This window comes from Etheostoma spectabile, chromosome 2 (assembly GCF_008692095.1).
Source record: "Etheostoma spectabile isolate EspeVRDwgs_2016 chromosome 2, UIUC_Espe_1.0, whole genome shotgun sequence".
Lineage (NCBI taxonomy): Eukaryota > Metazoa > Chordata > Actinopteri > Perciformes > Percidae > Etheostoma > Etheostoma spectabile.
In genome coordinates, this window is record NC_045734.1 from 16,500,002 (window position 1) to 16,518,179 (window position 18,178).

Sequence of the window (18,178 nt, forward strand, 5' to 3'; positions counted from 1 at the left end):
TGATGTTTTACATTTGAATACTCCAGGTCTACTTCAGTGATGTATGATGCTACAGAGTAGGCTATAGTCTATACCTGACTTTCAAACATCCATTCTTAAAAGCAAGCGTCAGTAGATGCTGTCTCACATCTAAGAAAAGAGCTGCTGACACTTTGTTTGGTTTATTTAGGATAACTAAGGACCACTTCCTTATTCAAATATTTAGATGTATGAGCTTCAAAGTGACCAAATGTTAAATCCAGCTAGGCCTACATTTATATGAAAGCTGGAAACCATCATTGCATTACATTACTGGCTTTACTACAACTTTACCATTAACTAATGAGAGAGAGAGAGAATGTATTTATTTATTTATTAGCCTAATTATTATTTTGTCATTTCTCTTTCTTCTGCCTTTTTTTTATGTTACATCATTACATTGATCCTGACTTGGCGTGGCTGTGGTCTGGTGACATTATGGTGCTTCTATAACAGAGATGGCAAAAGTACTCACTTCCCTTACTCAAGTAGAAGTACAGATACTTGTGTTAAAAAATACTCTGGTAAAAGTAGAAGTACTGATTTAACTTCTTTACTCAAGTAAAAGTAATAAAGTACAGGCGTGGAAATTTACTTAAAGTATAAAAGTAAAAGTAGCCTTGCAAATGACAACCATTCTTTATGGAAAGCTACCTGGACCACACAAGTTACTGAGCACGTGGAGAAACTTCAATGGGCATGGAAAAAAGGCTCTTTATATGCTGTTGGCTACATTGGAAGTGGATGTCTGCCAAGAGGCCTGAAACATCCCATATATGATCATAAGACAGAGACTGGGACTCCAGGTTAATAGATTCTGACTGAGTAGAAGTATGATTCAGTTGTGATTCTGGGAAAATTCACAGATCCAGTTTCTCTTTTTAATATTTCCTTAACATTAAAGGAATCTGTGTTGTGTGTGTGTGTGGTGTGTGTGTGTTGTGTGTGTGTGGGTGTGTGTGTGTGTTGTTGTGTGTGTGTGTGTCTTGTGTGTGTGTGTGGTGTTCAAATATGGCTCTGGAAAGAAAAAAAAGGTATAAAATTGAATTAAAACAGACATTAATGAAGAAGTTCCCCAGCTCATTCACAGGAGTCATTCTACATGCGTACTATCTCAAACAACATAAGTTATATGACTGACAGTTCTCAAGGACACACACACACAATCTCAACTGATTATCCTCCGGACAGCTAGTCTCTTTTTCTTTTCTCTCACTTATACCCGGTGTGGCGTTGTGCGCTGCTCGCGGTGTGAGGCGCTGTCCGTGCTATTCCGACAGCACTCACAATCACACCTGATAGACAACCTTCTGTACAAAACTAAAGAACGAGCCAATTTTGTAAAATGTAAGGAGTAGAAAGTACCTATATTCGTGTAAAATGTAAGGAATAAAACAAATATAAATAAAAAATAGTAAAGTAAAAATATCTGAAAAATCTACTCGAGTACAGTAAGAAAGTATTTGTACTCGTTACTTCCCATCTCTGTTCTGTAACACTTTAAAAGTGCTGCTTCTTCTTAGAGACTTTAATTCTGTCAGTCAATTTTTTTCACCCTCTTCCTTTCAGCTCCTTCTTACTCACCACACACACACACAAACACAACACACACCACACACCACACAAAAAACACACCACACACACACACACACAGAAATACACACCGGTTTTGGGAGGAAGAGAGGGGGGATGGAGGAGGGGTGATGGAAGGACGACAGATTACACACACACACACACACACACACCCACACACACAGAATACCACCGGTTTGGGAGGAAGAGATGGGTGGGATGGAGGAGTGGTGCATGGCGGACACAGATTACACACACACACACACACACACACACACACACACACACACACACACACAAACACGGTGATACAGCAACACTGTGGCTCCTCCCCCGGTGCTCACGTCTACTTTTAAACATCACACCACTGCTCTAGCACCGCCCTCGTGTCAGCCTCATAGAAAGTCGTCAGATGGGACCTAAATGTTTTACTGGCAGTCGCCTGTAACGCATAGCCGCTGCGTGACTCGACTCTCTGCCCTCTCCGTCTGATCCAGAGCCTTTTACGCACAGATCCTTTTTTTAGCTAACAAATAAGGACAAATAAAGAGGACAGGACATGTTTGGGATGTGGAAGGGACTCACCGGGCTGTCCACATGTTGCTGTCTGTTGATGCTGATTCATTTTTCGCCCCAAGCAGGTAAGAAATGTGATTTACTGGCAAGTACTCCACACCATATTCCACACAATTATTATTATTATTATGAATATTGGTGCGGTGGACGTGACCGGTTAATTGATGTGACCGGTTAATGAGGTAAATTATTTTGAGATGAGAAACATTTTTTTTTTATTTTTTATGTAAAATCCCTTTGTAAATGCAATAATTGTGATAACTGGGCTTACAATAAGGTCACAGGAAATTACATAGTTTATGAAACATAAAGTTTACAATGTAGAATGAATGAACTTTACGCACCGCGCTTTGATTGGTTCGTATCGTTCTAGAATGCAACTAAAAAGCCAATCACGTCCTTCCGTGCTGCCGGTCCGTTTCAAGTTTCAGGTGGGCGGAGCAAACGCAGAAACAGCCGGTTGTCAAAGAGAAAGGGTGCGGCTAAAACTCAAGCGTTTATGCATCCTCCACTGCAGCACGCTGGAGGAAATTAGATGATGGGGAAAATCTAAACAAAGGGTTTATTAAGGCTATATTGATTACTGTGAATGAAAAATAGCGTTACCAGCAAGCAAACAGTATTGATATGGTACTTAGAAACCGAGATAACAATGTGGTTTATTGGGGGTGATAAAAGACAAATAGAAGACAATATTAAAATAAGAGTTTATAGGTTTTGAGTGTACAACCCTGTTGAAGAGCGACAATAACAGATACAATATCAAGAGAGAGCCAACTAAAAAAATAAGCATTAGATGTGCTTTGTGGCGGCTTCTTTGAGGAGTATAATCTGCTAAAACATACACAACATATTAAGAAGTTGTGAGCTATAATAATAATACTTCACTGACACTATAAAGATAAATAATAAAATATGAAAAACCTCTTGAATTTTTGTTCCACATCATCACCATTGAGTGGAACAAATTGATTTTATTTATTTTCATACAAATAACTTGATTAGTGAAGGAGTTAAAGTAATGCCCTTTAAGGCCAAAAATATGCCTTAAAGGCCCATTCTGATAGTAATCTCAAATAATCTCAACTCTCTTTCAAAAACTTTTCAGATTAAAACTAAAAGATTTTTTTCCAGTTCATGGCACTGACTACCAGTCATCAGAGCTAGTGGCGTGTGTGCGTGCATGTGTTTTAGAAGGGAATATACCCTGCACTTTCTTTTCATTTGTTTAAAGGTCAGGCTCGGGTTTGTTTAATATATTCACTCTGTGTTTAGCATACTCCTGAAATGAGGCATAGTCGTGCATTGCGTGCATTAAAGAAGAGTTTTTAAAAAGCAGATTTCCACATGGGAGACTAAACTTTTAGACTGCGGCGACAACACTTTATCCATCAACCATTTAGAAACACCTCTGGAGCATGCTTTACAAACAAGGTCTGGTGTTGCCCATTCACTGAAATCTGCAGGAATAAGATACTGATATCAAGTAAAAGTCAGTTAAAGTTACAGAAAGAATGTGCAGCAGTTTGATACACCTGATGAATCAAACTTAATTTAGCCACAATACTTAGACTTCAATAATATTAAGTCATTATCCCAGTGAATTCATGTCAATATAGTGCAGCTATAGATTATTAAACCAGTATGGACTGAAGTGTCTTCTGATGCACATGCATCCTGGTTATTTATGAACTGCTAGGTGTACGTTTGAGTAAATGAACACACCCTGTTGTGAAGGTTTTTAGTGTGTGTGTACTATATGTATGTGCCACAATAGAATGCATTGTTTTGTGGACTCATGTGGTTACAAAGGGGGATTGTTGTAATGCATTGTTGTGATGACAACTTGTCTGACCTCTTGTGAGTATCTGACAGTAGTTCAACCCGTTCAACAAGTATGAGTTTTCATACACTTTGAAGTGAATTGTACCAGTCTGGTGTGTTTTTGAGGTGGTACTCGAATGGCCTTATGTGGTGGTGTTATGACTTGGTAGTTTGCTGGTTGTCAAGTTCACACTCTGGATATAAATAGAATCTGAAAGATGCAGTTTCTCTGCAGAAGCAATTAATGCACCCTGCTGGAGATACTGTTCAAACAGGTCTGTTTACTGAACTTTGCGGTCTTGTAGTCAGTTCTCTGTCTGTAGCTGTAAATGTAAGAAGCATTTACAGTAGCTTGTTCCACTGTTTTAATTAAGATGCAGTTGCAGTACATTTTGAACTCGGCTTTCTCAGCTGTGCGTGACAGGGCTGCAGCTTTTTGGATATGAGAGGAAATACAATTATGGCCTAGGTTAACCAGTTACATTTTCAGAATAGCCATAGAGACAAAATATGTTCAACAACACTTATAACATGCTACATGGGATAACTAAGTAACATTCGAAGTATATCTTAAATTAAAATCGGGGTGGGATTTCAAAATAGGGAATGACTAATATCTTCTTCATGAGCCAAACTAAATCAGAATTTTTCACCACAGAAAAGATTTCCTGTAAAGAATTAAAGGATAACTCCTCCAACAGTATTCATGGGAGCCTTGTGATTCATATGTGGAAGCGGCAGGGAAGATTAGCAGTAAAAAGTGAAAACACGGGCCCTCAGAGACGAGGTCGGGATTTGGAGGTTAGTTACTTTTACTTCCTCTCCTGCAACCGGAATGAATGAATGAGTCTCATAAAGGGAAGAGATCGAGTTTTTTTTTTTTCATTGTACATGTATCACCGCATATATTTTCAGGAACAGCTGCAGCGTTCCTCGAAAACTCTATTCCTGAAATGCACGCCTAGCCTCTTAGCCATGTGTGTGAGCATTTGTGTGTGTGTTTGTGATTTCCCTGATTGAGTGAGCGCGTGGGGTACACAGGAAGAGCCTCTCAAGCTCAACCAACGTTTTCCCCTAATCAGTGAAGCCCAGCATCAACTTAACTACTGCAGTTCCCGTTCAAAGCATATCTGTTGGTTTGTTTGAAGTTGATTGGATCAACGGTTGTCGAGAAATTTGAAGGACAGTCGTTTTAGTTTTAATGTTTCCAAGAATAACCAAAGATGAGATTCAGTCAACTTCTCACTTCAGTTTTTATATTTTCAAAGCAGGAGGGAGGTGACTCTCGGTGGCAAGGCCAGTATTGAGAAAGCATCCTCTCCTTATTTCACAATTTCCTGAATCATCATTACTCTATCGTTATCCATCAGAGCTGTACTGTGCCTTTATTTTTATTTTTTTTAACCTGTCATCACTCATTGACACACTCAAGATGACTTCCTTTTATTTAGTCTATGCCTCTTGACTGTGGGTCACCTAGTGATGCTGTTGTGAGGAATGTCACTCTGGGACCAATCAGCAACTGGTGGTGTGATTGTTCAACTCCTCCCATGCTATTGTCTTAAAGGCATAGTCTTTCATGTCCCCGGCCTCCAAGTCACAGGAGAGACTGGCTGTGCAGAGGTGATGGTGATGGCACACACTTGATTGTGAATGCCCTTGGTTGGTTTCACAGGTGCCTTGATATTGATGCCCTCTTTGCTTTGACTGGTGGGTTCATTGAGGTATCAACATCTTGGGGAAAGACATCTGCCAAATAATCCGCAATTAATGTAAGGTCGTACCACTTTCGAAATTTCAAGCAGAGTAGTGAAGCTACTGCCACTGACGTGACAAAAAGAGGCATTTGAGCCCTGTTTACTACCGGAAATGTGTCAAACCACCCGAGGCGTGTGGTTGGGTTAAGCCTGCTTTACATTGCACTGACATTAATGGTTGCTACGCCTGAGTGAACACCTGTAGGAAAAGATTAGATGTAGATAAGTGATGAGTGGAGATTCCTACAAAAGCTGCAACATGAAATGAAAGACATATTTGTACTAATTCAGATTTGTAAGTCTGTCTCTTCCTCTTATTTCTTTTGTTTTCTATCTATCTCTTATGTAATATTGACTTTTACGGCCAAAAGTTAAGTGAAATAAAGAATAGTTTATTTAATTTTTTTAAAGATAATCTTTTGGCCATTTTAAGCCTTTATTTTGATAGGATAACAGAAGACATAAAAGGGGAGAGAGAGGGGATGCATGTTGCAAAGGGCCACAGGTCAGAGGAATCAAACCTGGGCCCGCTGTGTCATGGGCTATAAATATGGGCGCCCATAAAGAATAGTTTAATATGTGTGTGTGTGTGTGTGTGTGTGTGTGTGTGTGTGTGTGTGTGTGTGTGTGTGTGTGTGTGTGTGTGTGCACACGTGAGTATGTGTGTGTGTGTGTACTAATTTTGTTTTCCCACAAAAGAAGAGCCAGATACTTCACATTAAAGTCTTATTACTTCCTGTCTTGTTCTAACATGAGTCACTGTTGTTATCTTAATTTGGAAAACTCCTCCGAGTTAAGTAGGAGTAGAAGGTGTGGTTTTCCCAGTTATTTGAATGTCAGTGGCCTTCAATACTAACTTTTTTTTGTTCTTTGTGTAATTTTCAGTTAAATATTAACCTGACAATGATACCCAGTTTTCAGTCACACTGAACTCATTTGTTATCACTCACAGATGCAGCCGTCACATGCAGCTCCACTCAGTTCAAGTGTGGAAATGGGAGGTGCATTACCAGGAGGTGGATTTGTGATGGCACCGACGACTGTGGTGATGGAACTGATGAACTTCCTGCAACATGCAGTAAGTTATTATATTTTTGAGGATGTATGACTTCCATCTACCTTGAAAAAAAAAGAAAAAATTAAATACATGTGAATAGGGATTAAAACTAGGTATTGTTTTCACTATCCATTAACCTGTCCTTGGTTTTCTTAATCAATTACTTAGACAATAATAGTATATACTGGTTGTAATGCCTATAATTTCCCAGAGCCCAAGGTGACAGCAGGTGATGGGAATTTTTGCTTAAAGAATTATTTAATAAACAATTCAGAACAGTCAATTGATTTCATAAAAAATCTATTTACTAATAGATTGATCAACTAATTGTTACACTTATCATTGCATAATATGAAAGGAATCAAGCACAGAACCATTTTCTTGACCTGCTCAGAACATGAAATCATGTAAAGCAGAAACACAGCAATGGCACAACTGTAAATGATTTATTAAGTTACTGATTTTTCAGTTTTACAGTATACTTTAACTGTATGCACAGGCCTTGACTCTTTCTTAAAACGTGGGATCATTTCAGTCATACTTCCTGTTTCTGTCCTCAGCAACCAAAACATGTCTGCAGTCGGAGTTCAATTGCGGCGCACCCACCAACCAGTGTATACCAGGAGCCTGGCACTGTGACGGCAAAGCTGAATGTGACAACGGCGCTGACGAGAAAAACTGCAGTGAGTTTTATATATAATTGTTTCACCCTTTTTACAACATACTTAAATATCACAAACAACAAAAACTTAATAGCACCCCAGAAAATGGACTTCCTGATTTTGCTTACAGAAGTACAGTGTCCTATAGTTAAATCTATTGTTGAATTAAGATAAGATAAACTTTATTGATCCTGCACAGGGAAATGGAAGTGCCACAGCAGCAAAACAAAGTACAATAACAGATACATAGTGTAGATAAGTAAAGAAGAAGAATACATACTTTTTATGAAAATGATTTGATTTGGATTTTTTTTACATATTATAATAATATGTATAAATAAATATAACAATATAATAATATTATTATTATTATTTATGTAATAAATAATAATACATAAATATTTTTAAATAGTTAAATATAATTGTTTCTATGGAGATTGCCACTTATTAAGCCCCTTGATGTTTTTTTCAGCAATTGTTCATCACATATTTTTGTGAAACATACAACTCTGTGTTTTAATGTTTTTTATTGTGAAAATAAAATAAGTAAATCAAAGGAACTCAGAGCAGGGTACCTAGGCTACCAGTCCACATCCATACTTAGTCCGTACAGGGACTTGAACAGGCAACCCTCTTGTTACCAAGCCAAGTACCTAAAAACTGAGCCCCATACATTATGTGCATTTACTATACACTATAGATATGGATACACTATGTATGAATAGTTACTACTAAGTGCAGTGAGACAAATAATTACAAATAAAGTGAGGAGATAAGAAAGTTGGAATAAAGTGTAAGATAGTCCCACTGTTGCAGATAAGAGTGTTTGCAGAATTGAATACTTTCAATTCACAAATTGCAGAAAAAAAACACACACAAACAAACCTAATATACAGATAATGTTTGTAAATTTGGTATTTCGAAACAAATATAAGGTTATTATAACAATAAAATAACTCCACTGTTGTTTTTGGTGTAAATTTCACATCTGTTCCATTTCTAGCCTTAATATCACATTAACGTCTCTCTTCTCTGCTGCCTCACCACAGCCGCCAAACAATGCAGAGCTGGCGAGTTTCGCTGCGCCAATGGCCAGTGTTTATCCCCCACCTTCGTTTGCGACGGCGACAACGACTGTTCAGACGGCTCAGATGAGGCTTCCTGCCCCAAACGCACATGCAGCTCTCATTCCTTTCAGTGTAACAACTCAGTGTGTGTGCCGGCCCTGTGGAGCTGCGATGGAGACAAGGACTGTGCTGATGGGTCGGATGAGTGGCCACAGAACTGTGTGGGACGGCAGCCGCAGATTACAGCTGTGCACTGCGGCGTCCACGACTTCCAGTGTGAAAATGGGGAGTGTATCCACAGCAGCTGGAGGTGTGACGGAGGCATTGACTGCCAGGATCGATCAGACGAGGTCAACTGCAGTGAGTTGGCTTTCATGGAGTGTTCTCTTCTGCAAACCCCTTTTCCTCTGATAAATCTTCTCTGACTCATATTTAGTTTTTAACTTTAATAGAAAACTGAGCCTACCAGATGTAGCATATGCTTGAGCATATCAAATCATGTCAGCGAGGATTTTCTCCTCATTCTATGTAATCTTATTCCTTTTCCCATTTCTCCCATTGTCTCATCTCAATGTCTCTTTCCCTTATGTTTATCCATTTGTCTTTTTTTTCTAGGTCGTCCTACATGTCTTCCAGATGAGTTCCAGTGTAATGACGGTGCCTGTATCCATGGCAGCCACCAATGTGACAAAGAGCCCAACTGCAGGGACCTCAGTGATGAGATTGGCTGCCACATAGGTGACTGTTCACCCACGCACTTATTGGTATACAGATTAGGGGTTTCGCAATATATCGGTTTTGACAATAACCTTGACATTTAAAAATTAAATATTGATATCATGTTAACAATACACATACAATAATTTTGTGTAAATATTCCATTTCTTTCCGTTATTGCTTCCTCTGCTTCCCTTAGTTCATGTGGTTGCCTTTTCACTATAGGCGAGGTAATTTACTACATCAAAGTAATCTATTTATTATTTTCAAATATCCCTGGAATTCTGTGTGCGTAAAAGTGCTGATCTCTGAGCCACGGGCAAGGGAATAACATAACATTCACCCCATCCTATCAGTAGATCTGTGCTGTTTGGGCAGCAACCACCGTATTGAGTAGAACATTGTCAGTGTAATAAATAAATTGTAGATTATCCTTCACTAACAAAGAAAGATTAATTTGAATTTCTATAGATAGTATTATAATATATATTGTGCTTGTGAATTCTTTTGGCCACAATGGTGGTGTAGTGAAAATCTGATATTGTGCCAGCCCAAATACAGATGCTAACATATTTTCCTTAAGACCCATGGAAAAGTTGTAATGTCTTTGCAAAGCAGTCTCATGCCATTAAATTACAGATGAATTCTCCATATCTTGTTCTTCTTCGCAGTAAATGTGTGTGAAGGCCCCACCAAGTTCAAGTGTCGCAGTGGGGAGTGTATCAGCATGGAGAAAGTGTGTGACAAACAGAGAGACTGCAGGGACTGGTCTGATGAACCTGTCAAAGAGTGCAGTAAGTGAATTCTTATTTTACAGTCCACCCAACAGCCAAAAAGTATCAGACCAGGAAGTGTATCAAACTTTGGGGATACACTCTCCATTGCCAAGAAAACGTGAAACTACATTATAGTCTGAAAAATATGATCGAAACAGTTAGCCAAGCAGCCTTGGCTAAGTGGCCTAGATATAGTTTGTGGTTTGAATGAGCTAGTTCACTGTCGATTTGAGCTACCAATAAGAAAATTGTTGTCATGAATACTCTGTAAGCTCTGTGTGTCTGCGTCCCCACAGACAACAACGAGTGTTTGACTGGACATGGTGGATGCTCCCATTACTGCAACGACCTGAAAGTTGGCTACAACTGCTCCTGCCCTCCTGGATACAGCCTGCAGATTGACAAGAAAACCTGTGAAGGTGAGAAGAGGGAGTGTGACAAATGTAGCCTGTCAGCTGTGATCAGTTTTGGAATATGGACATGTATTTTAAGAAAACAGTGAAGTAAAAACGTGATTTTATTCGTCCCATGACCGTCTACTCTTCCACCTGCAGACATTGATGAATGCGCTGAGCCGGACACTTGCAGTCAGATCTGCATCAACCTGCCCGGCAGCTACAAGTGTGATTGTGAGAAGGGTTACGAAATCAACCCTGTGAGCAAGACCTGCAAGGCTGAATCAGGTAATGTTTGAAAGAAAGCCTGTCCTTACTCAGTGTACTTACTCAAAGGGTGGTGTCATCTGGCAACTGACAGATTTGCATGACCTAAAGTTTGTAGTGCTATCTGAATTATTTTTTCCTTTTTCTTCTATGTCCACCAGGCACTGTACCTACCCTCTACTTCACCAATAGACACGAGGTGAGGACAATAACGGTGGACCGCAAGGAATACGTTCGTCTGATCCCCCAGCTGAAGAATGTGGTGGCTTTGGACATTGACATGCCTAACAAGATGATCTTCTGGTCTGACCTATCTCTAAAGAAAATTTACAGGTTGGAAAGACTCTGAAACTTTATTGATCTGTTTCTTTGTCTCTTTCAATGATGGTGTAGTAGAGGGGAGTCCTCTGGTTTAAGTATGATTTGATCAATAGGTGCTGCTCCAGAAAGCCTGTATCTACAATGTATCTGTAACTGTGTTTGATTCATAAGCAATATCTGTCTCTAAAGTGAAACTTTCCACCATTGTTTGCTTCCCAACAGCTCCAAGATAGACGTGGCCGGTAACTCCTCTTACCATTCTGTAGTAATTGGCAGTGGGATTGAGGCCCCAGAGGGCATTGCGGTGGATTGGATCCATGGCAACATCTACTGGACTGACAGCGTTTTGAAGACTATCTCTGTGGCAACGACAGATGGCAGTAAGCGGAAAGCCCTGATCACAAATAACCTGGAGAAGCCAAGAGCCATCACAGTCGACCCTGTAAATAAGTAAGTGAAAGTTGCAGACAGGTTGCAGATTAATGAAATTGCTGAAATGTATTTTTAAGTTTTGGATCAACTGGAGCTTTTTGTTCTCAATTTTCTATTCTCTTTGTCCTCTTTAGCTTTATGTACTGGACAGATTGGGGTGACGAGGCTAAGATAGAGAAGAGTGGGTTGAATGGAGCGGGTCGCCTTGCCTTGGTAACAGATAACATTGTGTGGCCCAATGGCATCACCCTGGGTAAGCAGAATGTCATGGATGCACTGATTGGAAACCATAACTTTTATTCAAACTGCATAATGAGCACACAGTTATATTAACCAGCCAAATATTTATATTATTTCTTGGTATGTTTCCTGCTCCTTGTGGACAGACATGGTCAACCAGCGTCTCTACTGGGTGGACTCCAAGATGCACACTCTGTCCAGCATTGATGTGAATGGGGGGACACGACACAGCCTCATTTTTAGCGAGGAAAAGCTCTCTCATCCCCTCTCTCTGACTGTCTTTGAGGTTAGTGATTAAATCAATGTGTCTCCTAATGGAAATGAAGTTACTGGAGGTTAAAAGGGTTTAAGGTTGCTAACGTTAACATATGATCTGCCTCAAACAACAAAATAACTCAAAGGAAAGGAAGGTCTGTCGTATAAATATATACATATAATTTTCAACTGAAATGAAATGTATCCCTCCCGGGTTTATTAATCTTAAAACACAAATTACCATTTATTTCATGTCATTAATCCAGTTTATGCATGGTGAGCATTATCCGGCTAAAATGGTTTAGAAGTATAAAGCCAGAGCTGAGTCTTCACTTCATTCCCTATGCGTTTGCATCAGTGGTGATAATTATTAATCCATTTGTGTTTTTTGGAAACTAGCAAATTATTAAATGAAGTAATAGTGTTAAATAATATTATTGCATATCTCTTTTAACAGGAGAAAGTGTTTTGGACAGACATGACCAACAGTGCTGTATTTAGTGCCAACCGCCTGACGGGGAAGGACATCACTCAGCTGGCGACAAACCTGGTCCAGCCAGAGGACATCGTAGTGTACCACAACCTCAAGCAGCCAATTGGTACAGAAACATAATTCGACCTTGAGAGCTATCGTAACAAACAAACAAACTGTTAAGGTCATATAATGATCTCTAATGCTTCTTGTACCCAACTTTCTCTCTTTAGTTACAAACTGGTGCAGAGAGAGTAACAGTATGAATGGAGGATGTGAGTTTCTGTGCCTTCCTGCTCCTCTTGTCAACCAGCACTCTCCTAAATACACCTGTGCCTGTCCTGACCACATGGCCATGGGAGCTGACATGAGGAAATGTGTGACAGGTAGGTGTCCCCTGCACACGGCACTACAGATAAACTGAAATTTAACATCAAATCATGAAAGTAATATATACTGTATATATATTTACTTTTCCAGCAGTCTCAGTTGCCCCTCCTGCTGAAAACAAAACCGGTGCACCGCTCGCGCCCAAAGCTCCCACCAAGCATGCTCCAACCAGGCTGCCGGTCCCCACCACTACTACAACTACAACCACCAGAGCTAACAAAAAACTCACAACTACCTCATCGAGCACAGAAGAGCCTGCTGCCACTGCTCAAGGTACAGGAAAGGGTAGTGGTGTGGTCTAATGTATTGTAGTGGGTATACATATGTTGGCCAGAATCTGCCTTTTGGGGGAAGGTTTATCATAATCCTGCATTATGATACTGTAAACCTTTATGCACCAATTTACGGCGGAAATACCTTTATTTAGTCTATGTGAAGAAGAAAATCACAAATGAAAATTTAAAATATAACAAAAATATAATGTAAAGTATGTTGTTGTGTCATTGGGCATTTCTAAGTGGGTAAATGGAAAGCCTGGAGCTGTTAGTGGGTATTGTGTTTATACCTACACCACCAGGAAGGGGTTCTGGATATCTTCTGATTACAAAATATCTGGAAAAAATCAAGAACTTGAGTGCTTCATCAACCTTATTCTCTGGCCACATGTCAATGGTTAAAAGGGAAGCGGAGGAGACTGACCCTCATTTATCAACCTAACGTAGAAACCAGCGCAGATATGAGCGCAGAAATCCTCTTGCGACAGGCTTCACGTGGGATTCATGAAATGTTCGTATCACACCAATCAGAGGGTAAGAATGATCGTACGTTAATAAATGCATTGGCTGGAAACAGTTGTAATTTAAACATGACGGCCCAATATATTCTCGGTTTTGAGGCCTCGCTCCTACTATTTACGACATGGCCAGACTTAATACGGCTAAGAAGCACTTTTCAGAGGTGGAGATTGAAACCCTGACATCTCAGTTTAATTTGCAGTAAAGTGTGTCCTATTTGGCAGCCTAAAAACTGGTATTAGGCTGTTGAAAGAATACGAAATAGAAAGAGATCACTGATGCGGTCAACAGTGTTCCGGTATTAAATTGGACTCCAGCTGAAATTTATGTAATTTATACATCCTTGACATATATATACTCCTAATAATAATATACTGGTGTATATTGCAATCTCTTAGGCCTACATGTAGGTGTACCTACAGTATATTTAAATAAACACACAGTTGCAGAGTTTATGCAGTGTTTTTTATTTTACTCGTGTTTTTTTTCGTGAGTCAGAGCCAGGCAACAGCTGTGAGGGAGAGTGTGTGATCATTCAACTGTTTTAAATTAAAGTTACTGTACATAATACATACATAATAAATAATAAACAAATATTTTACCATTTTGGGAAACACGCCTATTAACTTTCTTGCTAAGAGTTATATGAGAGGATTAATGCCACGCTCATATTTGAAGGAAGCAAATAGAGGACAACCGGTTAGCTAAAAAACGGGGAACTCTGTATCAGCCTGTCAGCACCTCTAAAGTTCACAAATTAACATGTAATGTCTCATTGAGAGTGTAAAAACGACAAGTTGTGGTTTTGCATGGGACATTTTCTTGGCTTGATGCAGTGACTTCCTGGATTCTCCACTGTTTGCTAAACTAATCTAACCATCTTCTGGCAGTGCCTTCATGCAGTATTTACCATACAGAAAAGAATGGCATTGATCTTCTCATCTAACTTTAAGGAATTTTATAAAGAAAACACTGTGTTCTCTGTTTTTTTCAGGTAAAAGATTGGCAGCTTTTCCCAAAGAAGCCCCTTCATCCCACCCTATTGCTCTCTACGTTGTGTTGCCGATACGTAAGTTCCACATTTTCAGCTCTTCATGGCTCTCTGCCAAATATTGACTCACACGTGCAACCTCTTTATTTTGCAATCATTTTTACTACTTTCTCTGATCTCACCAAGCAACCTTCAATTGCTCTTTTGCTCTGCAGTGGTCATGTCCCTGCTGATCTTTGGAGCAGTGTTGCTTTGGAGAAACTGGCGTTTGAAGAACACCAACACCATCCACTTTGACAATCCAGTGTACCAGAAAACCACAGAGGATGAGCTACACATCTGCAGGAACAGCTGTGAGGGCTACGTTTACCCTCAGGTATCTTCACTTTGATACTTTAAAGCCACATTATTGTTAATATAGTCTCTAAAAATAGACTGTAAGTATGCTGTTTTACACCTGTGCTTATTCAATGTTACTCTTTTTGCAGAGGCAAATGCTAAGCATGGAGGATGTGGATGTTGCGTGACCCAAAGATGAAGAAGACACTAGCTTTGTTTAAAGGGTTTTATTTTCAATTAAAAATGAAGCAACGAAGGCAATTTTTTTCTATTGCTGCTGCTTAACAGCCTTCCCCCCGTCTGCCCCTATGAGCTCATTTTGTGGCACATGCTTCTGACCTCACCACTGTGCCGTCTAACTTGAAGAAAGAAGAAAAAAAACTTGAGTATGACAAAACAGAGCTGAGCTGGAAGAAGCCATTTAGTCAGACCACAAAATGGTTTCAAACTGAAGGACTAATGCATGGTTTCAGCAGCCAGAGCCTTGACTCATTTGAAGCTATTGAAAAAGCAAATTACTTTGCCCCCAACACATCCCTCCCTCAGTATGTTGATAGGGCTACTCACCTAACACGTTCTGCAAGTTCAACTTGAAAAGCCTGACCTACACTGTCTTAACACTTGTGTGTGCCTTCCATCCATACTCTGGTAATTTAGCAAAGTTTATTGGATGTACATAAATGCCTTACTGACCCAATTACCTTCCAAACCAGTTCCTGGGGTAGTTAATGTTAGAACTTTAGCCCCAGCCAGTTATGACCTTTATGGGAATACTGCGGCCTTCTCTTCTTTTGCGTAAAGAGTTACACATTCAGTTGGTTCCCATATCAGAGCCATTTGTCTTTGCCATCCATTATGTCTCACGTGTCTCAAAAAGTACGTAAAAAAGTATGTTATTTTCCTTTTTCTTTTTGTGACATCTTCAAACTATGTATCTACTGTACGAGTGGAGAGTAACATATGGTTTACATTGTAAATGAAAAAGCTGCTGAGTTATTTGAAGTCAACCAAAATGAAGAAGAAAATTCTATTTTAACTGAAGATAGTTAAGTTAACAGTGATTTTAGGTGATTATTGATGTATCATAACACTGTAAATAGTTTCTGTATATATACTTGGTAAACGTCTCTGAAGTTCCCTGTTGTTGCCTTTTTACATTTGTAAATTGTAATCAAGAAATGTATATATGTGAGAGATTCTTTAATTTATTTATGGAAATATATAAGGGGAGGTTTTTGATTTTTTTGTCATGGTTGTAAATACGGTGATACTGTATGTCAGCACCTACCAGTCTAACCATTACATTGTACAACTGTTATTTAACTTATGTTTAATCAAAATGTGTGTGTGCGACAATTTGAGTCACTGCACAAGGGTAGTGCTGTATGTTACAAAGAAGCTCTCTTTGTTTCATACACATTTGTTTCTTTTTCAATGATAAATTACATAATTTATTTTCTATTACTATGACTTTTTGTTTTCACTGTGAGATTAAGGCACATACTACGGTGTGCATAGCACCATCACAGCAAAATGTATGTATGGAAAAGGATTGATGTGCAGCATCCTGCTAGGGAATGCACATTGTTTTGTTCGCTTTTGGTTGTGTTGGTCTTTTTTGAAATAAAAGATAAAGCCTTGTAACACCTGTCTTTCTCTTCTATGAGGGTCGGTTTTACTATCAAGAAAAGTTGAATCATGTCTGAGCTAAACTGGGGCATATAACAAAATACACTGTCTCATAATCCCACCCAAACCTGATGATTAGATTATATTACAACACAAGACATAAACGGATCTCAGCTCTGAGTGACAAGGCTGATTATTCTTGTTTATCGTCATGTTGCCTGGTAACGTTGCCATCACTCTCCATCTATGACACAATATAAACGAAGAGTGGGTGAGTGCACATGTCACCATCAGACTCTCTGTCTTTGTCTAAAGAACAGATTTGTTACGATGGGTACACAATGGGTAATATAATGTTGTTGTGCCTGAGGCAGCATAAACAAATGTGTTTCTTCTAATTTGAATAAGCTGCTGGTTTCACTTGTTGGTTTTGTTTAAAGAGAAAGGCACTGAGTTTAGTTGCATCCACAGTGTCTTTAAACAATTCCAAATGAATAAATTCCCATGCTCTTCCATTCATTACAGAGACAGTCATTTGGCTCACTTATTATAGAAGCAAATGATGAATGTGCACACTGTAGACTTTTTCATTGGGAAGTATCTAGAATGACTACCCTATTTCTGCAGATTAAGGGGAAAGATTTTGCAGAATTCTGGGCAGTTTTGACCAGAATCTTGATCTCAGAATAAAAATAAAATTTAAAAAAATTGCAAACTGGAGTTGCTGTAGCCAATGGCCAGAAGCCCCACTTAGCTAAGAGACCAGTTGTGCCTTTGTTCCTCTTAACAGATACAAAATGCAAGTTTAAATTTCCTTGCACATGAACAGGACCCTACGTACGTACACACCGCCACCGACTTGAGCTGCAAAACAGCTCTGGCCGCCCCGCCAAGGACGCTTGTCAAAAAGTACGGGGAAGCTTTGTGGACGCTTTGTGGCCGCCCCCTATGACGTGCGTCTGGTTTCTGTTCGACAGGGAGAAGCGCACGCAGCCCGGCCAATACACTGACACTAGAAACCTTTATAAATTACATATATAATGACAGAAGTTGTATTAATTGGTCGCAACGGGGTCTGTTGCAGTTAGCTCGCTCGTTAGCCGCTGAGCCATAGCGGCATGCAGGCAGAGCAAGCAGCCGCCGGACTAATCTAGTGGACCCGTGCCGGACTTCACTGTGAGCGGATGTGACCGGCAGGTAGCGTTAACTTGTTCCTATGTACACAACGTTATTTTATAACGAAAGGTAACCCAGCACGCGATTATGAGCTGTCCTCAAATTAATGTTTTGTTAGGAACGAAAGATTACATCGTATGTTTCTCCAGGATCAGCCAGCGTGAAGGACGTCTATATTCCGATTGGCGCTGGCGTTAGCCGCTGCTTGCCGCTGAACCGCGTCTAGCTCATTACATAAGTTGAAAAATGTCACTTTCTGATTGACGCTCAACACGCTCAAAACCCCCAAACGCGACGCCGACAGATTTGCCGATCCTTGCACTGAGAGAAGCCGGCTTCCATGACAAATGGATGACTTCCGGTAACTTTAGACGCTCAAGTCGGTGGCGGTGTGAACGTACGGTTATGTGACAACAAGATTCTTTTTCAACTCAGACATTGTGAAGAAACC

The 18,178-nt window shown here is 39.7% G+C and overlaps 1 protein-coding gene across 2 annotated transcripts; it reads left to right on the forward strand.

The window, feature by feature from the left end:
- Window positions 1-1,962: 1,962 nt before the first annotated feature.
- Window positions 1,963-16,059, forward strand: ldlrb (low density lipoprotein receptor b). Of its 2 annotated transcripts, none has more exons than XM_032524947.1 (18): window positions 1,963-2,231; window positions 6,700-6,825; window positions 7,365-7,487; window positions 8,516-8,893; window positions 9,149-9,271; window positions 9,922-10,044; window positions 10,323-10,445; window positions 10,581-10,709; window positions 10,850-11,021; window positions 11,232-11,459; window positions 11,576-11,694; window positions 11,828-11,967; window positions 12,394-12,535; window positions 12,642-12,794; window positions 12,889-13,071; window positions 14,587-14,661; window positions 14,799-14,959; window positions 15,072-16,059. In XM_032524947.1, the coding sequence occupies exons 1-18, from the start codon at window positions 2,150-2,152 to the stop codon at window positions 15,108-15,110; spliced, it is 2,619 nt and encodes an 872-aa protein (XP_032380838.1). In that variant the 5' UTR covers window positions 1,963-2,149; the 3' UTR covers window positions 15,111-16,059. The 2 variants fall into 2 exon arrangements, with proteins under 2 accessions (XP_032380838.1, XP_032380848.1); XM_032524957.1 differs by having other exon boundaries at window positions 12,892-13,071.
- The last annotated feature ends 2,119 nt before the right edge of the window (window positions 16,060-18,178 follow it).